Genomic DNA, 21,269 nt, shown 5'->3' on the forward strand with positions numbered 1-21,269 from the left:
AAGTATTTGTTTAGCATAAACATACGCTCTTATTGAAGATCTTAAACCTCTCTGAATTCTGAAGCACTCAGACCAGTCTTAATTTAAAAAGGACAACTCATTAGCTGCACCCCAGCCTTATCCCCAGAAATAGCACAGTTGTATTAATTCAACTTCTGTCTACCTCTGTTAAAGATGAACTGAAAGAAAATAGCTGTGTGTCCCTATTTGTCTTCAGTGGGATGCTTCCCTTCTAGATATGCTTCCCTTTTTTGCCCATCAAGCTAACATTATGAATTTGAGAGAAGAAAATCTATCTAACCAAATGTAATTACAAAGTATGTTGCTAGGCAAATAAAATCAGCTTAACTTCCTGATTGTCCAATATTAACACTACCAATATTTAGCTATCCCCCAAAAATACTGGATATACACACTGATAAAAAAAATATTGAGAAAGACAACTTGACTGCAATTAGTTGGATGTGACAGTTGATCACGCCATGCACTATGCACGCAAACAACTTCAGTGAGAAGGGAGAAAATACTACCATGACATTTACAGAGAAAAATAAAATTGTGCCTGTTGAGCTTAATATGGTTAGCTCTGATCTGAAACATTCAGCTAACACCAAGGAGATGAAAAGCTGAAAATTCATTATAAGGAAAAGTATCTTTATTTTCAAAAAAATAGCATGTGCAAAGCTGTGGCTTCTTTATATTATTAAAAGCAATAGCTAAGATTTCACATCCTGAAAGAACTATAAAGAGATTCTTTTACCTTAAGATGTATCACTTGGATCATTACCAAACTCACACATCATTATCTTGGTTGTGTTAAAATCCATTCCTTCTTTGGCATACATACTTATGAGTAGGAATGGGTATAAAATCATTATAAAGAAGGAATGCTACATATCTATTCTAAAAAACAGGTGAGAAGTAGCCATCCTGCCTGGTATTATGCAACTTTAAAAATCTGTGCTACTTAGTGAGGCTCTTTCTAAAGAGCAACCTGGGATGCAGAGGTGACTTGGTTTCATTAAATTAAGTCCAGCTTAAATTCCACATTTCCATACATAATCAATGCCAGTGGAAGACATATCCAGTCAAAAATGAACTACTCCTTAAGGGTAATTCACATCCAGTATCCCTCCAGAAAACGAGGCTGAAAAAAACACAGCAGAGTAACTCAGCTTGCAAGGCACTTCAGTACTACCAGTGCTATGAAGTCTGTTGCCTTTTCTGTTGCCTATGCCAAGTCCTCTCTACACCCTCTTGAGATGCTAACAATTTGTTCAAGTTTCTTACAGCATGAGAATCAAACATCTAAAAGGTGTTTGGAGACAAAGTCAAAGTCCTTGAAGACAGCCTGCTCCTTATTGGTTAGGAAAGCAACCTCTTCCGGAGGAGTCACAATTGGCTTTTGCGATGTAAACTCTTCATCAAAGTTGCTAATGTCAGTCGGATCTCTTAAAGTGGGCACAAAAGGGGGCTTCAGAGTCCTGGCGTACAACGCTGCCCAATCAATTTCCTGTAAGAGAGGGAAGTGAACAGGCTAGATCGACATTAAGATTATTTATGAAACATGAAAGTAAGGGGAAGGAAAAAAAACATGCTAAAGCAAACAGCATAGCTGGTGCAGGCCAGGTAGTACAGAGATCCTATACAGCCTAAGGCTGCTCTTTAGAACACCAAGGAACAAAGCTACAGCTCAAGCTATATTTAGCGGGATAAAACTAAAGTGCTGCTGTGGCCAGGTTTATCTGTGGACTTCCCCACAATTTCTGCTGACATCAAAGTTCTTTGCTTACTCTAGCGTAGAGCCAGCTGTGTGCTATAAGTAACTTCTGGCAGATGGGTAACAGCAAGGAGAAATGCTAACACCTTTGCCTAGAACAGACATATGCCACTGACCCAAAGCAAACATGTCTTTAACCCCAATTTCTCCTCGGCTCTTGTATATTCTGCAAATGCAGGTGCCATCAAATTGACTGGCAGTAACTGTCATCACTAGACAGCATCTTCTACTGCTGCAGCTTGATATATGAAGGGGTATTTGTTGATGGCTCAAAAGGAAGATCTATTTGTAGATAGAAACAGCACAATCAGAAATAACAAGCTGACCTGAAAACTTACAGGTCCCAGAAAACACACTTGGGAGGTGTCATTTCCAACATGAACTGAAACATGTATACCTGAACAGAACAATGAGGTGCAACAGAAGCTGCCACTAAGATGTCACAGGTAACTAATGGAAATTTGCCCCAATGCCAGCAGAAAGCAAACCACTCTCATCTCAAACACAAGAGCTGAAGGGGAGGGGACACAGTGAGTTCCTACCTTAAAAAAGGCCTGAATTTTAATCTCTTCTGCATCTCTTTCCCCTGCTCCCAGTCTACGTTCTGGACATTTCCGAAGAAGCTGAGGAAAGATCAGTTCAAAATTAAACAACTGGAACAAAAAGATGAACAGAAATTCCCGAGAGAAAAACAAAGAGCTGGACCCACCCCTCAGTATCTTCTCATTCTCACTTTGCAGCAAGGTCATAACTGCTAATAATAGCTCGGGAATAGCTCCTTGTAAACAACTCACCACCATCAGTGAGATACCCACCATAAACCGCATGTAGCATCTCATCTGAACTGTGCACCTGTAACTACTGAGTCACACTCAAAAACTGATTCAAGCCATCTTCACTGAACGACTCTGACATTCCTGCCCTTGAATCAACACTTCTCCATTTCAGTTAGCAACAGACTTCAGTAAGAAGCCTGCTTAGTCATCCTTAGACAAAAGGATAGCATTTATGTAAAGAAAAGGAACAGTATGCGTAATTTTTAAATGTTTCCTTAGTCTGTGTAGGCAGCTATAGATTACACGCACACAGACACTATCAGCGCCTAATAGAGTCCCTCTGGATCCACTTAGAGTAAAAACAAATTCCTCAGACCCCCAGACGCCCCTCAAGCCATTACCTTACGGATTATAGAAAGTGCTTCAGATGAAAGGAATCGTGGATAGCGGACTTCATCATTTACAATACTATCAAAGACTTCTTCTTCATCATCTCCAGGAAATGGTGACTGCAATTGTAACATTTTTGTTTATTTAACGCACATAGCACCTGTTCCTTGCTAATAAAAAGGGATGAGTTGTACAGATTAATTACTTTTTGGCAAGCACTATGAACAAAAACAAATATATATATATATATATATACACACACACACACACACTACTATGCTATTAAATAATAATTGATAAATAGTTGGATAATTTCACCAAAATTTAATCTCAGGTGATCAGGTACTACTCTCCCCAAGACTGCTTGGTGAGATTCTTAAAGATAGGTGGTCTTACCTCACCAACAAGCATTTCATAAATGAGAACACCCAATCCCCACCAGTCTACTGCCCGAGTGTATGAGATGTCCGTCAGGACTTCTGGAGCCAGAAATTCAGGAGTACCACAGAAGGTGTTTGTGCGGTCTCCAAAACCTATTCCTGTAGGACAAGAATACTTCTGTAAAATCCAGCACACACTTCTAAATGGATCACAAAAAGTCTCACCTCCTGAAAGCCATAGATTATCACCTGATAATTTGGTGTTGTTAACTGTGCAAGGGCTCTCATCAATGCTTGTAAATGCCAATGACAAAGTACTGATACTTCAAGTTCCTAACAATTCTGAATAAGAGATATACAGACAAAGCTTTAATAAACAACACACAGGAACATTCCTGCAGATTCCACTGCTCATTTCCTTAAGTACATAGCTCGTAGAATCCTGTATCATGGCTACTTTGAGCAAATTGCATTATAAAGTCCCTCATATTTTTCCTGAAGAGAGAAGAGCAAAGTACTCTTTCCAAGTTTATCATGGTCAGACAGATGAGACTTTTTTTTTTTTTAAATGGAGATGAATGCAGGTTTTATACACCCATCTCTGTACTTGTATATATGAACACCTCATCAAAGCTCAGACCCTAAAGTTTGTTCTGATGGTTCAATATCGGCTTCACCAAAGCCACTCACCTTCCTTACACAATCCAAAATCTGCAATCTTCACAAATCCTTCAGCATCTAAAAGCAGATTATCCAATTTCAGGTCCCTGCAGGGTGGGGGGTGGGGCAGGGAGAGAGAGGGGAGGTTGGGGTGAGAAAATGTTGGATGAAGTCTAAGGATTGCCAACACCCTTTTTCGCAAGAGGCAGAAACTAGATATTATAAAGAGAATAAAAATCTACATTGAATAAAGTCTACATTTGGCTTAAACAATAACAATGTATTATTTGGAAGATTCTCCTCAATTTATTAACATTTTCCTCTTAATGAAAGGCTCACAAAGCAGCTTAGAGCTGGGTGGGGCTTATTTTTCTGGAAAAGAGCATCCCACAATAGCATGACAAATTATTACGCTGTCCAAGTAAAAAAGAAAGCAGTGAGTTACAGGTGCCCCCAGAGCATATTGACATGTCAGAGGATGAATCACCTACAACATGTCAGATGAATAGCTCTTAGATGCCTTTCTTTACTGTAAGCACAATGAACATGCTGACAGCAACAAGAGATGGCGAAAATAGAGACAGAAAGATTAGAAACCCCAGCAAGACAGTTAGCTCCAGACATGCTGCTACATGAAAAATAAATTTCAAGTTACTGAACTATCTTATAGTTTAGTTTTACTGCATTACCTATAAACAATTTTCTTCTCATGCAGGAATTGGAGCCCCAGGACTACACACGCTGTATAAAACCTAAAAAAGAGATATAGTTGTCAGGAAAGATATATAAGAACCAAGATAAGCGTTTACAGTGCCTGGAAACTAGACTAATTCTAACTCACCGTGCCATATGCTCTGGAAAAACATCTTCATGTATGCGCATCATAAGATCACCACCTGGAGTATATTCCATCACAAAACAAGCATGATGAGGTGTCTGGAAACATGCAAACATGTTCACAAGGAATGGATGATCAGAAGAATTGACCACCTCAAATATTCTCTTCTCACAGTTCAAGCTGCCAGGATTTAAAGAATTAAAATGTCAGTGTTAAAACTTGGCAGAAAAGAAATGTTAAGAAAAAATGAAAAAGAAATGAAAAAGAAAATCTTTACATCTTAAGTAAAATAAATGTTAATTTCTAGGCTAATACAATATTTATCTTTAATACTTCCAAACCTTGAATTTTAGATTGCTCTTCAGGTATATATCATTGCACCAGAAGCTAGAAAGCAGTGCTGTTCTAAGTTTCTTTATTCCTGATTTTAGTTACCCCATCCCTAAGGTCACTCTTAACCTTAACAGCACCAAGAGTGGTATACATCATACCTACTAATGGTTCATTACAGGTGTGATAAAGTAGCTGTGACAATAGTACCATCTCTAAACAAAGCTCACCTATCAATTTCATCTCTCCTAATAATATCTTTTTTCTTCAAGGCTTTGATAGCATACAGCTTCCCGGTTGCCTTGTATTGGGCCAAGAGTACCTGAAAGACAACAGAAATGCTGTACTTCAAACAAATGTTATTTTCTCGTTGGATTACTTTGACTCCCACTGACAAAAACTATTTCCATCCACTCCACACAGTCATTCTCAAAATCAAGCTCAAGTAATTCCAAAAATGGAGCACATTTTCCTACTCTGTGCTGCAACAGCCCAGAATGATGTCACTGTAAATTATGTTCTTCTCAGAAGCAGTACTATCACAACTGGACCAGTGCTTTAAAAACAAAATCAGTGCTCTAACAGCAAGCAACTATGTACACACTTATGGTAATGAAGCTGTTCCACTAGTGATCACAGTGATAACAAAAAGAATGGTAACGATGTGCTCTGTGAAATGATTTGGCTCTCCATGGAGGGTTTTCTCCAGGCTTTGAAGCCACAAATCTTCGGGAGTTTTGGCTGCTAACAGGAGTACCAGTGGTTTGTGCATTTGGGTTGGGTTTGTTTTGTATATCTGCAGTGCAACAAATATCTTCTGTACTGCAAAATTTGAGACTCCAAAGCAGAGACCCATCTTCACAATCACATTCCTACTGCCCTCCACAGAGCAAGCACTTCTACACTACCTTCCCAAAGTGTCCACGTCCCAGCATGGCGATGCAGCGAAAATCCTCAAGCTGAACTGCCTTTTTTCTACAGAGAAACAAAGAAGAATTGCTGAGACAATACCCAAAAGTTAAAGAAAGACAACAAAGGAGCGTGTTTCTGTGTTAGGGGAAGCAGCTCTGTACAGCAAAAGGGGAAGTGAACAGCTGCATCAGCTACTTCTTGCCTAGGCTCGAATCCTGAAAATTAGGCCTGCTGCTGCTGTTCTGCCCCTGAAGAAAGGAGCAGGTGACTAACTGTAAGGCAAGAAAACTGCTCCCAGTACTAGTACTCTGCCTTCCATCTGTACTGGCAACAGGAGCAACAATTCTGTCTCTCCAAGGCTTGTTTCCCATAACAGGATTAGTTGCCTGCATCCCCATTCTTGGGAGAGTAAAATTCAATTTTGCCTACGTTCCTTTCAGTAGACTCAACAGCAATTGTGATAATCAGACATGAACATATATATCACGTGTCACTAGGACAAAGGCATAACAAGAATAGAAGTTCTCAAACAGGAATTGGAAATGAAACAAGGAGAGACAAGAGACATAAGATGTTGCTGGGAAAAAAACAACATAACCAAATCAAGAGATTCTATAGAACATTATATCCGCTACAAGGTGTTACCAAGGAAACTCAGACTGAAGAAATGCTTGGAAAGAATTTAAAAAAAAAAACACACCACCCCTTCCCCTACAGGCTTAGTCCAGGAACACCTTTAAAAGGCAGCAGATGTTCTGTACTCCACCAGTGAGTGAAATGAAGGTCTCAGTAGGCACCCATGAAGCAATCAACTCCCTCCTCAGCCTTCTCAGAGAGAAGGTAGGTAGCATCTGACTGCATCCTGACTCTAGAGTTTTGAAGATGGAACCACACAAAAGTGATGCTGAAGATATGAAAATAATCTAAGATCTGAACTGAAAGATCAGCTTAGATAGATTTTATTTGTGCTTTTTCAGACAGTATTTGTTCATCAATAGTATTTTTTCAACTTGCCTTGTTTTTGGTGTATTTCTTATTATTTACCTTTTTTATAGGCAAGTTGTATATGAAACTGCCACAGACTATACGCTCTAGGGATGCCAAAAGTGTTTCTGAAATTTCTCTCTTAAAATTCTACTTAGACACGTCTAAATGCACTTTATCAGAAAATTTCATACATAAGGAAGCACTGGAAGACAGACTTTAACTTCTACTGAAGTCAGCTATCACACTGTCTGTGGACATGTAAAGTTCAGAGCAGACTTTTCATGGTATTGTCCACACTTGGCACTAAGATCTGCTCCTGAGAAACCAAAGCATATTTTAAGCAGAATTTTGGCCTGTGTGCTCAAGTATTTCAGCCCAGTTCTTCTTTAACCTGTGACCCAAGACAGCCCATGCTGTCCACAGTTACCTTGGAGATGCCTGGATTGGAAATTCTGTTAAAGCAGAGCTGCAAGACTTCTCAACATGCAGCCTTTTCAGACACTAGGAACAGAGAGAAAGTTGCAGTATGTTATCCTTTGGAATCACCAAATCAGATGTGAGCACCCACATCCAAATTTCCTCCAGTGTAATGATCCAGCATGACACGTGCTTGCAGTTGGTCATCGCCTCTGCTTAGAGGGAAGCAGCATGAAAACAAGTTGTTTGTGGCCACACAAAACAATTCCCTTGTAAAATATTTCTTGGATAGGATGATCTCCTTTAAAAATAAAGGCTTTAAAAAGTTTAGGAAAAAAAATCTCTTTCTAGGATAAAGGCATTTCATGTCCCCAAAAGAACCACAGTGATCAGAGAACACAGTCTCAGAGAACACAGTCTCCTCTATTGCCAAAACCAACCAAGAAGGGTTGGATGTGGCAGAACACAAGTTGTTAGCATCATCCTGTACAATCATCCTGATCCTTCCTCTCAGGAAAGGAGAGCTCTTAGTTTTGCCCATTTTCTTTAATCACAAATAACTTTATCTGGTCCTAAAAGCCTGCTGACCCTTTGTCCCTACCTTTTCTGTTGAGTCATCTGTTTTGTACTCCTGTCCTGAACTCCCAATGCTGACCTACCTCCCACTCTGTTTCTCCAAGAAAAGCAACCTATAATTAAAAAAGAGCTGCAACACTTTTGTAAAGACACTGTGCCAAAACAGCTTCCTGGACTCTCAACCCTTGGAGACCAGCCAGCTAACGAGGAGGCACCTGCCTGAAGTACAGCTAATTTCTCTGGTAACCATTACCGGAGAATCTGCAGGAGATGGTGTTGATTCTTTGGAGTTGGCCATGAGAAAAAGGCGTGGAGGCTTGGGTGGTGCTTCATCATCATAGGTAAGCTTAGCCACAGGAAAGTCACTGCATTGGTAAGATACAATTGAAGGAGAACCACTTAGAGCAGACCAGTATACACAGACACAAATGTATCACTTTTACTATGTAAGCAAAGTTTAGCTCTGTCCAATATACTAGACAAGAGACTGTTCGATTCACACAGCAAGTCTGTGAAGTATTTTAAATTGTTAATGGTTAGACTCACATTTCAGCATTTCTCTGATGCTATAAAATTAATGCAACATTAATTTAACATAGAAATAAGTGACTGTGATCAAGAATTTAAACCAACCCTTGACTAGTAGTTGGCTGTTTTTTTTCTTTTCTAGGTCTTGTGAATCAGTGGGAATAGTTCCTTCTAGAGAATGACTAATTCTCTAACGACTAATTCCAACAATTTTAGAAAATTTAGATTTTTTTTTTTTTACAGAATATTTAAAAGCCTAATTATATAACTTCTGAGTGTTACATTATGCTAGTGGTTGGGGTATATGTAACCTTTGAAAGAAGAGTACATTTTTTACCAAACAATTGCACTGTGACTTTGCAAAGAGTTTAGTTACTGTACCAGTGAAGGTATTTAATGAGTGGAATTTTCTTTCCTTTACAGTGCAGAACCAGTACATCTTTCTGTGTATATAAAATAACATTTGAAAATCTGCTTTATTTTTTTTTCTGCATTATGGTGTTTACTTATGACCACTTTTCTGCCCACAGTTCTTACTGCAGAGGAAAAGAAAGCTACTGAAGATCCCCTGGCTCCGGAACACACCGCTTGTTAGGACAGTAATTTTGAAAATTGGTCCAGCTGCTAACAATAAATCAGAGGTAACCACAGGGTATTGAACAATGTACCAAAACCACATTGTTTCTGGCAGCATTGTCTTTTCTTAAAATCCTGAATTAAATTCCACAGACATAATTTTCTTATCAATATCTTCCTCCACCTTAGTAAGACGCAACAGAATTTTAAGGTGTGTGTTACTCCAGATTATTATCCAGCAATACTCAGCACACAACTTACCTACTCAGCTTGGTTATTGAGTCAGTGTGATTTTGTGTGGGAACTGGAGAGAAGTCTGTATGAATGGGATCATGAAGTGGGGGACTCAGAGTGCTCATTGAACTACACGGAGGGAGGAAGCTCATCATCAGGCGACCCCACGCAGCAACATTCATGTTCATTTGAGGAGCTCGGAGAAATTCTTTCCCTGGAGGAGTCATAGTCAAAACACCAGTGAGATTACAATGCATGAATTACAAACTCTTGTTAAAATACCATTTTTACCCAAACACCTGTGGGCTTACTCAAAAAATGTAGTCCACCCTACAGAGAATGAACTTTCTTTAAGGGAATGAAGTTTAACGATGATGAAAAAGATCTATTTCACCCAAGTTCAGATCCATATAGTATCATAACAATCCCCAAGTAGAAGCTGCATAAGATATTAAAAATTGATCTTATTTTAAGCCAGATTTTCTTCTGTTTCTACACTGCATTTTAATCATTCAGCCTGTTAACAGAAAGCTTCTGAAAATATCTTTAAAACAGTAAAACATTTGGTATTTTTTCATTATTTTTTACCACCTTCTAAAGAACACAAACATAAAATCTAATTTATTCTCACTAACAGTCCTCTGTATGTAAAATCTTACCTTATTCAGCTTCACAGGAAAAAAAATGCAGGCAAAAAAAAGTATGCAAGTCATTCCAGTCCTTAAACTGAGATGCCAACACTAGCTTGACAGACAATCAATAGCCTGTTCATGCTACAATCTTGTATAATTCAGAGTTTTTCTTCCAATACCTGTTCTTTCATCAGTAATGACATTGCTGGGTAAATTAGTACAGCCTGAGTCCTAGATCTTGCTAAGAAATCTGTTAAATAGCTAGTAATTACATCTTCCTAACACTGGTAACTGTGAAGATAAACACTACAACAAGATCACAGCATCACATGTCATGCTGCAGCCAGGCTGGCTACACTTTTTACAACCAAACAAACTTTCACATTCTAACAAAGCCTACACAAAACACACACACACACAATAATTAGCAAGCATTGTAACGTGCCTCACAAATTTAATGAGATAGAAGAGCATGCAAGACTAGCTGTGCAAACCCCTGCTCTTACCCACACACCCTAGATAGTAAGCAGTCAGTTCTCTAGCAGCTTACCTTTCTGTTTGGGGAAAATACGTTTCTGACGTTGCAGTTTTGGCTTTCTCTCAATGACAGGATTACAAAACATCACCTGTCAGAGAAGTAAACGCGATTTGTCAAGATGCTTTATTTACACTGTGAACACAAACTTGCACACGTGCACTGTCATCAAATTCTCCATTCATAACTTGTTGGTAAGGTAGGAGTCACTCCCACAAACAAGATTCCAGACCTTGTTATTCTAGCTTCACCCTCTAAACATCTGTTATTTAAATTGTGGTTTTAGATGTTGGAATCTTTTGCTACCTGAAGCACAGAACCCCTCTCCCCAGATTAAGACCAATTCACATCCCAAAGAAAATGTATTTCATTCATAAAGCTACAGGAAAAAAATGGTTTATAATACAGCCATTCAAAGGGTGGGAAAAAAATAGAACAAAATAAAAAAAAAGAGGGGGGACAAATTTTGGTACATAAGGTGAAGACCCTACTGTTGGAAAGTTAACCCACAGAATCTTTCATTGCAACACACAGCAGAAAGTACTGCGGCTTGTAAGGGATTATCTGGATGATCTCTTCATTGATGGCACTTCAAATTCTTTATTACTAGCCTCAGAAAGATGATAAAATAAGTATACCCAGAGGGAATTTGGATCTGTGATTCTACAGTCTGTGTAATTCAAACCTGACCATTAAGCCATATGTTTAATTAAAGTGTCACCAATGACTCATAATGAAAGCAAATAAAAAAAACAACGGATTTCACAGTGCACACACATAATTACGGAGGAGTAGCTGAAAAGTCACTCGAGGCTATGGCACGTGTACATCTTATTATATCACATTGCTCCTTACTGTTGTGTGATATTGATGTGAAAGGAGTCACTCTACCCTTCTATATTTTTGCTCCTTCTGTTCCTTGTAAATTGAATTGAACAACTGCTTTCAGGGCAGGGACCCTACATAGACAGAATTCTCTGAAAAAGAAACAAAGCTGACATTGATACCTCTGCAAAAAGCATTCCTTGGGGTTCAAGCAAGAGGCACATCCCATGGCGTTCGTTATCAAGGAAATCATCCAAACGTAAAAACTTCACTGCACACAGCTCTCTCCAGTCTCTCCAATAGATTGCAATTTCTAGCTCACGAGACTGGGCAGAATGGGGGCGGGGGTGAGAGGAGGAGAGAAAAAAGCAGAAGAGTTACGTACTGCCCCATGCTCTGGTCATGCCACACACACATTCTGTTGTAAAATTCAGTCAACTAGACAGTATGAATAAGAAACTTCTTTAATCCTTCTGTTTCCCCCTCTGTCTCTGATGTTTTCAGATCTTCCCAGCTACAGACCCTTTTGGAGGTGGCTGTCCTTGCTCTCCATTTTAGAAATGCTTATTAAAGTCACTTTGCTGGTAAGATGAAATAAAACTGCTCAGATACTGAGAAAAGGACAACGGATGCTGTTCAGGCTGATTCTCTGCCAGAAATGCACTGCCTTAGGGGGGAAGACTAAGACAACTGGTACATAAAAGGACATGAGGACAGTGCCAATACAGAGATGAATTAAATGGAATTGCAGCTAAATGAGCAAACCAGGTAAGGTGAAATGGAAAAACAAATACAACTCAGGAAATCTAAGGCAGCCTTACCCGATCCAACTCAATGACAAAGCTCTGGTCCCACGCCTGGTTATTAACTGGTCCCCAGTTTGTTTGGCCAACCACTTTATTGTCCACTTTGAGCACAGCAAGGACTTCATCTGGACAAAGGAGAAAACATGGATTATAATCTTTTATGTTGCTATAAAACTAAATACAGTCTCTCATGCTGAAGGTGAATATCCCAATCAAGTATAATTTCCATGAGATAACTATAAAGATTAGAGAACAAAAAAACCCAAAACTATTCTTTGCAGAAACCAGCTTTCTCATAATTAAACTCATATCAGATTAACGCTGTACCCAGATGAGATTCCCCTAAGCCCCCAGTTGCCACTTACAAAATGAGGAACCCTATACTCACTACATAGATCTTCATTCCGCAGGTACTTTCCTGCAACACTACGGCCAGGGATACCCAGGCCAACTCTTGTTCGGGAAAGGGACTTCAAATCACTTGGACTGCCAGGGACAGGAGAAGAACCAGCCATTCGGGAACGTCCTGGAACATTTTCCAATAGATCTTGACACCCCATCAGTCTCACTTCCAGTGTTCCTGAGAGATAAATTCAGGAGGATAAAAAACATTACTCCGTAAAAGCCAGAAGTGATTCTAGTCAACCTGTCCTCACAGAAGTCCAAGAATTTCTCAGGAAATAGACTAATATCTTAAATGTACCCCAGGTTAGAACAGTATAGAATAGCATAGAATAGAATAGTTCAGTTGGAAAGGTCCTAAAAAGATCATCAAATCCAACAACCTATTTAATAGTTTAAATAGATTTAATAGATTTTAATAGACTACAAATCCATATGATCAGAAAGCTTTTATGGGCCTAGAAGAAGTACAGTTCATAGAAAATCAAATGTTCGTAAAACAAAACGCATTACAACAATGAGAAGAAATGCAACACTTTTTTTTTCTTTAATCCTCTCCACAAAAGCATGCCATGCAGGATTTATGTACCTGTAAGGGCTGTAGGTTTGATGACTGAAGTAGGTTGGATAATACCATGCTGAGCTCCCAGGGAAGAAGTATTTACCAGTTCCTGCTTGATCAGTGCTCGTTTTGGGTGATCAGGAGAAAGTTCACTAAGCTGATGTTCCAAGGACAAGCGCAGCAGATCAATCTTCTGAGAGGATTCTTGCAAACGACCCTGAGCCTAGCAATGCAAAGTAGAACAGACAGCAGGCAGAAGTTTCCCAATTAACAGCACCAGTCCAGGTACTATTATTCCTTTATGAACTACCAGAGATGGTCTCAAGAAAAGACCTGATAACATCTTACTAACAAAGGAATAAGAAGGAATATTTTCCTATACATCCTGACCACCCCAACAGTATCACTTTGAACATTCCTAAGGAATTTCATGAAAGCAAGGAACATTATTCCTAGAATTAAAAGTGACACCAAACAGTCTGTCCTCACAGTCAGGAGTTTCCCAGATTCATAAACCCTGGTCATTTCTGCTCATTTGTGATAAATCACTGATGTTGAGGCATAAACAAGTGCTTACCTCAGCTAAAAACTTGCGATCCTGTACCCGACTCCCTCCTAGGATCTTCAGCACATTTTTTGCCCCCTCAGCTACAGCAGCTTCAATGCGCAGATGATGTCTCAGCTCCTCAATGCGCAGCTCCACAGCACTGATGGTGGTCCCCAGCCTCACTGGCCATTTTGGAGATAAAATACATTGAGAATGAAAACTGACTATTCTGGATCGTGGGGCTCTGGCCACATCTTTTGTGGGCTGCATGCTTAAAACACCCTACCTGCTGGATCCACTGCATCTTCCATCCCTCCTGCGGACTGAGATACCTTCACAATTTGCATGCGGATTATTTCGATCTTTGTCTTACTGTCTTGAAGCATCTGCTGAGCTGTAGCCAGCAGTTTACGCTCCTGCCAAAGAGAAAGCATGTGCAGAGAAAGGACCATGCTCATTAAAAATGGATAATGGTGATGTGTTCAGCATAGAGGGTGAGATGGCACCTGCAAGAAGGGTCATAAATGATCCTGAAATAGCTTACATAAGCAGTTATGTAAAGGAGACACTGCTGAGGATCAAAGACTTCGAGATCATTATCCCCATTTTTAGAGGGAAAGGACAGGTCAAGGAGTCTTTGATGGACTATGACACCAAGGGATAAAAAGAAGATGAGTTGCTACAAAACAGGGTCTGCCTTGTAGGTATGCAAGTTAATACCAAACCTTGCAGTCACTGAAACTTGTGGCTGACTGATAAGCTGTGCTTGCAGTATTTTGTGAGCAAATGTTTTGAATAAATCAAAATAGCACAACCCTCTACAGTGCTGGTCTTACTGAATTAAGCTTCATAATAAGCTTGGATTTTTTTTAATTATCCTTTGAATTTTAAATATCATTATGTCAAGCTCAGTAAGTGAGATGAATACGAAACCATCCTAAACTAACTAGTGGTATCAAAACATTACACCAAGTCAGTGAACAATACCAATGCTTTTTTTAACTTTATTTTCTCAAGTCACTGATTGAATGTACCTATTTATACTGTCCTCACTACCTTCCCAAGCTTGGAAAAGATTTTCTAGAGATAGCACGTCTATCTTGTTACTTCCTGTAAGATATTTTTCTCCAGCTCAGAACAGTTCCAGGGACTGGATACCCACATTTTCTCTGGGCTACCTATTCTAGTGCCTCACCACTCTCATAGTGAAGAATTTCTTCCTAATACCTAATCTAAATCTACCTTTTTTGGTTTAGTCCCATTACTCCTTGTCATGTCACTAAACTCCCTGACAAAAGAGCAGAAGCACAATCAGCGTTCACCATGTAGAAATTGCCAACAGGATAAAAACCGCCAGACTATGCCAGCCTGGCTGCTGTAGTAACTCCCCTCTCATAGTGATCATCATCAGATGATTAACAAAAAGGCACAGGCAACTACATCATCGGCCAAAGTAGAAAAAACTGCCCTTCCAGAAAAGCCTTGTGCTGCCATCCAGTAATTATAGATTAGCTTAATTTCTTGACAAATGAAACACAGTCCATCCAATTCCTTTTACATTTTTGCTAAACTCCTAAAATCTGCACATTAGACTCATTACGAAATGTTACTATCATATGATTAGTTGTCCCGTGCAGCATTGTGACATGCTGTCACTACGCTGAGGACAAAAATGCAGAGCTAGGGTTCAGTCAAGCAAGCTTTGCAAATTAATTTCTTTCACACACTACCTACCAGAGCGGGTTTGTGTATTGACTTTAAATACAGATTTTGTTCCAAGAATCCATGTTCCCAAATGGTTTATTCCTGCTTACCTTGGATGTTGCGCTTGAATACATTTGGATCATATTCTCAGCTCCTTGCTTGACTTTCATTTCAACATGTAGCTGCTTTTTCAGAGCTTCAACCTTCCTTGCCATGGGGTTTGGGTTTCTTTCCCAGAGACAAGGGTCTGGAGATAAAGACCCATCTGTACATAAAACATCATCAGTATCATTAATCTTTCTTGTGTTATTTCACTGGATGATTCTAAAAAAGAAGGTTAGGCTGTAAAACAACATGTAGCAAGGTCTTGCCTACAAAACTGACTGCAAAACTGTTTCAAATGAAGCTCAAGTTCATAAGCATTTCTTAATTTTATCAGTGAACTGCTCCTAACAAGCATTCTACTACTTTTATACTCATTCATCCCATAAACTACTTGGACGTTCAACTGCCCAGAAACTCTACTCAAATCTCTTCAATTCCATCCACAGCCAGCTCCTGAACATTGTCCATGCGCAGCATTCTCAGATGGTCTTCTCCCCACAACGATCTCTCATTTGCCTCCTTTCACCTTGATTGCCCCATGCCCAACATTTTACTGCACAGATTATTTAATTGGCTGAATACCAGCAGGTAACATTCCCACTGCTTGCAAGTCCTCAACAGAAAATGTAATTAAACTAGCACTGAAGCACTACAAAATTTTCCTGTCAATCGTGACTCATGGCATACCTGTCTTATTCTCCTCTTTGTCTGTTATGACAATCCTTGCATTAAGCTCCTGAAGTTCCCAATGAAGTTGCTCTAATTTCCGGTTAGAAGATTTCAGCACATGCTCTATATGAACAAGATTCTTTCTGTCTGTTGTCGCTTTACGCAGGTTCTCTGCTCCTTCTTTAATCTTCAGTTCTTTTTGTATAGCACGGCGAAGTAGTTCCTTCTCACCCTCCAGTTTTTGCTGGAAGCTTGGATCCATTAAGTTTACACCATTGCCTAGCTGCAAGAGGCAGCTGCCCTGCAATCAAGCAGCATTGAGAAAGGGGATTTCAGAGATAATGCAGTTCAATCTTTTTTTTTTTTATGGTATAACAATACCCTCATAAGACTCTACCTCTTTATTTCATTCAGCAAACGGTTCACACAAATTCTGAAGCCAACCTTTTCACAGAGATTTCAAGATGACCATACCTACATTTAAATTCCAGAGGACAGAAGGCAACTTTGATCTTACTATGACATAATTTAGTTTTAAATCACAGTGGAGACAAAATCTTACTTTTCTTCTTGTTATTTAATGGCTACACAAATATTTGTTCTTCCAATATCAAAGCCCAGCCAGTATTTGCTCTTGTCTTGATTAACTTTTACTAGTACGATGTAGTGGATACAGATTTTTATCTGCATATGCCTTGATGTTGACTTGACTTTCCAAAGACATCTAACAAACAACCTGTTAAAGATTTTTAGGAATGTCACGACCATGAATTAACTTTGAGCTGCTACTCAAAGAAGAAAAATGTAACCCTTGCAAGAGTTTCTACAAATGAACAAGCAAAAGAATAAGCTTAACTTGCAGCTGTTTCTGAAAAGGTAACCAGCCTGTGGTCTCAAGCTTTGTTCCGCCTGTGGTTTACAGGCAGTAAGACCACATTAAACTTTTGATTATTCTGAGTTGCATTAGCAGCAGCATTTAGATTTGCTCAGGGCTTTGTTTTATACCATTTTCAATGCTCCTTGTTCTGGTTCAATATGCCTCATCAACAGCTCTGGACGGCAGTGCTCTGTTGACAGACTGAACACACACAGTACAGGCAGTAGCAGCACCTGCATATCTCACTGACCACAAAAGCACTGAACTCAAAACAGGAGCTGGGAAAGCTTTATCCACAAGGATGCTGCCTAACACCTCAGGAAACAGACCCAAACAGGAAGTGATGCTTGTCTCTTCAACAGGAGAAATGGCTTTATGGCATTAAGAGCAATTAACGTATTAATAGGCTAGCATTAACTACTCATCATGTTCCCCACTTGAATTTAAAAGACATAGCTGCGCAGCCAAACTCTGCTCCACTAACCAGCTTGGGATCACACAGCACGTCAGCGACTAAAGACAGAATTTGAATCCTGACTCGCTTTCACATTCTTTAACTGGTTGACCACATTTCCAAAAATAAACCACACTGGTTTTGTATTATTTGGGTACATTACTATGCTTTAAGAGCGTGCTATACATCCAAACCCTACGCCACCCGCACACAGATACACAATTATTTAATCACACTATTTGTATATTTTATTGTGCAGCTTGAAGACCCAAACAAACATCCTTGATCACTTTTCAGTATGACTTCAGCCTAACAGCAAAATAATTAAAAAATAAAAAGGAAAAAAAAAATCTATTTTAAAGTTGGCCTAAAACCAAGTTGGGTCTGCAAGAGATGCATGATAGCCAAAATAGGAATTGTTCAGATTGGTAACAAAACAAAAAGGTTCAGATTAACATCCTGATTCCAGGAAGTTCTCGCCCAATTAGTAAAGCCAGGAACTAAGCCAGAGCTTTGAAAAACATCCAAGGTTTTGTGAGGAAGAACTTGAATCATGGAGTTCCTGAGTCACAGGCAACCTCTACCAGCTCTAAGTCGGAAAATCAGAAAGCTCTTTATCCATTCTGTAACGAGCAACTAAAAGGAGTTTGTTGGGTATGAGTTTCATTTAATAATCAGAAAAAGCATGCAGATTTATTTTATATCCAAACTATGCAAACAGAGGTAAGCAATCCACCCGTTCCATCTGCCCAGAGCAATTGAATGAATGAATGAGTGGTGTGAGATTAATGCTGACAAATGGCACTGAATGCAGAGACCCAGGTATGGATTCAGAGAACAGGTACAGTCTGAGCAGTTGTCAGGTCAATCTTCCTCCACATCACTCTGCCAAAAGTGAGCCTGAATACCAGTTAATGCACCATGCTCATTTTCTAAATATATTTAGGATATAAACATGGTCTGTTTTACTGTATCCTTCTTCCCCTCTGTAGATCAGGGAGTGCCATGACAAAGGCATTGTTTGCACCAGGAACACAAAATATTCTATTACTGAGGAGTACGAGAGATCCAAATTTGCATTTGGGTTGATGCATTTTGCATTCTGAGTCAGGAATGTCAGTGGGGTGTCAGGATAGTGCCCCAGCCCAGGCTGCAGCTGTTCTTGGGTTCCCAGAGAAGGTCGCAGCCCTTTAGGGTATGTCTCCAGCACAATCCAGAAACACATTTACAGCGCACACAGAAATACCCAAGCTAGCTAAAATTAACTTGCTTTTCATACTTTTAGCAGGGCTGACAGAACCCACCCAGGACTTCAGCTAGTCTCATGCCTTACTGAAGCATCTAGATTGCTTCCTAACTAGCAAAGATTGCAGCGGGATCAAAATTACACTCGGTCCTCCGGATTGCAGCCCAGAAAGATCCCATCCCTGGGGCTGCTACACCCAGCCTGGCAACGAGCTTCACCTGCACAAAGCCCAGGGTGAGCCAGCCTTTAGAGCTGCACCGGTGACACAAAAACTGATTTATGGTTTGATTTAATGAGCTAGAGGTCATGAGGCTGTCTCTACAGCAGCCCACACGCATTCGCCGGGATGTTTTAAATCCCCTTTTTCACTGCAACTTCGTGCTGCAGCAACAAGGGCCATGTTGGGCAACCTCATGTGAACTACGTTCACTTTTTATGAGAAAAGGCCACTGCTAGGTTTAGAAAAAGGCAGCTGGAATCCCATCAGGAGCCAGTCCCCTTTCCAACCCCGAGGCAGGGAAGGTTTCCTAAGCAAAGAGCCCAGGCGAGCTGCACGATGGGGAGCCCCTCATCGGGCCTGTAGCAATGGCACCGAGAGCTTTGTGCCATTGCTTCTCACACAGATTAGGCTTGAAATACCTCCACAGGCGAGCATCTCCCCTGTTGCATGGGGCTGACCCCAAAAATTAATGCCCTACCCAGCGGGGAGCCTCGCTGCGCCCTCCTCACACACACCCCTTCGCCTCCAAGAGGGGCCCCGCTGTTCGGAGCAGGCACCGGCTTTACCTGAACCCCGTTTTTCTGAGGCGACCATTTTTAGGGACAAATCTGAGGGACATTTATAGGGGCTCCCACCCTCCCTCCCTCCCCAGAGGGGGCGCGAGGGCGGCAAACCCCGCTGCCCCCCAACCCTGCCCAGCGGGCAAGAGGCTCCAAGCAGAGCTCACAACCGGGATTTCCCGGCGGGGGGACGGAGGAGACCCCCAAAAAGCAAAGGGGGGACCCCCAGGAGGACCCCCAACCCCACGGGGCGAGCACCCCGGAGGAGGATCCCCATCCCCTCAGGCGAGCCTGGCCACGCCGGCTCCCCTCCGAGCCGCCCCTCTGCGGCGCTCACCTGCGGGGTCCCCGCCGCCATTGCTCCGTGAGGCACCGCCAGCAACGGGCACTTTTCTTTCTTTTTTCTTTTTTTTTTTTTTTTCAAACTTCAGCCTTCCCGGGAAGCGGCGCCGTCAGCGCCCTCTCGCGGGGGCCGGGCGAGCCCGGGAGAGTTCCCGGCGGGCAACCCTCAGGGAACGGGGAGAGGAGGAGAGCCGGGAGCCTCCCGTCCCCACACCCCGCCCGCGGTGCTCCCCGGCCGGTCATGGCTCCCAGCCCTGTCGGGAGCTCGTCCCGGCCGTCTTCGTTAGCCATGAGTCGGGGTAGGGGGGGGAGAGAACTGGCGGCGAGGTCCCGCGGAGCGGCCGGCAGCAGAGCGGCGCCACAAGCCGGACCCTGAGGAGCCTGAGGTACCGCCCGCTTCCCGCCGCGGCGAGGCGAGGCTGGAGGGGATCCGTGTCCTCCTTCAGGCACAAAACTCGCGGTTTTGTGCCAAAGTGGCGGTACGGGGACACGAACGGGGACCAGGCTCCTTAGCTCGGTGCCTGACATCTCCTCCAAGCCGGGTGCTGTGAGGGGAGACCCCCGCGGCGTGCCTCAGCCCGGGCACGGTTTGCAGTGCTGGGACCACTGAGGTGGTTTCCAGCCCCGGTTCTGCCCCAGCGGCTTGTAACCGGCTTTGTGTGAGGGGGACAGGCAAAATGCTGCCCTCCCTTACACGGGGTGCTGCCCTGGAAAGGGGAGGACGACTGTCTCCAACACTGCTCTTTGCCTAACTTTCCTTCTGCAGAACTGCCCCTCTGTGGAGCAGGATCAAGATCCCGCCTTTTCAGCTGAATATTTGAGTCAAAAATAACCGAAATGCATTGGCAAGGCTCTCAGTAACCCCCCAGCTTTCATCAGTAAAAACCCAGCGTTTTTACTGGCCCTGTGTTTAAAACAAGTGAAAAAGGTGCTTTCTGCTTTCAGGTGGTAGAGACCTCCTCTTCTAAGATCCCTCCTCAGCAGTTTTGCATAATATTATTATTGCACGAATACACACATTCTGTCCTGAAACAGTACACAACCTGGAGTCAGAAGGGAGCCAGAGCTGACAGTATTCCCACATACAAAGTTAGAAGGATGCTAATAAACAGAAATGTTTTCCTTTTATTTAATTAGAGCAGATTTTCTAACATAAGCATTTTGTAAATGGTCTGCAAGTGAATAATTAGTAAAAGGAAATCACCAGAAAATGTAAAATTGAAATCTAGTTTAATCAAGTTGAATTAATAAAGCTTTAGACTTCTATAAAACCTTTGAACACACTCCTGTTGTTAATAAAGCAAGTGCATTAGATTAATAGAAACTCGTCTGGAACCTGCTGCTATTTGTAACATGGTCCAGGCTCCATTTAGCGCTTAAGGAATGACTTTAATTAGAC

The 21,269-nt window shown here is 41.4% G+C and overlaps 1 protein-coding gene across 2 annotated transcripts; it reads right to left on the reverse strand.

Annotated features, from left to right (window-relative positions):
- Nucleotides 1–633: 633 nt before the first annotated feature.
- Nucleotides 634–20,165, reverse strand: PKN3 (protein kinase N3). 2 transcript variants are annotated; one of them, XM_068657471.1, is made up of 22 exons: nt 19,866–20,165; nt 16,190–16,472; nt 15,508–15,662; nt 13,980–14,109; nt 13,724–13,875; nt 13,174–13,369; nt 12,571–12,762; nt 12,198–12,307; nt 11,559–11,702; nt 10,567–10,642; nt 9,412–9,598; nt 8,300–8,411; nt 7,481–7,554; nt 6,063–6,129; nt 5,385–5,476; nt 4,828–5,004; nt 4,676–4,738; nt 4,017–4,093; nt 3,343–3,485; nt 2,958–3,065; nt 2,323–2,403; nt 634–1,513 (listed from the first exon to the last, which is right to left on the reverse strand). In XM_068657471.1, the coding sequence occupies exons 1-22, from the start codon at nt 19,884–19,886 to the stop codon at nt 1,301–1,303; spliced, it is 2,853 nt and encodes a 950-aa protein (XP_068513572.1). In that variant the 5' UTR covers nt 19,887–20,165; the 3' UTR covers nt 634–1,300. The 2 variants fall into 2 exon arrangements, with proteins under 2 accessions (XP_068513572.1, XP_068513574.1); XM_068657473.1 differs by lacking the exon at nt 19,866–20,165 and adding an exon at nt 19,535–19,548.
- Between the last annotated feature and the right edge of the window lie 1,104 nt (nt 20,166–21,269).

The sequence above is a fragment of the Anas acuta genome, chromosome 20 (assembly GCF_963932015.1).
Source record: "Anas acuta chromosome 20, bAnaAcu1.1, whole genome shotgun sequence".
Lineage (NCBI taxonomy): Eukaryota > Metazoa > Chordata > Aves > Anseriformes > Anatidae > Anas > Anas acuta.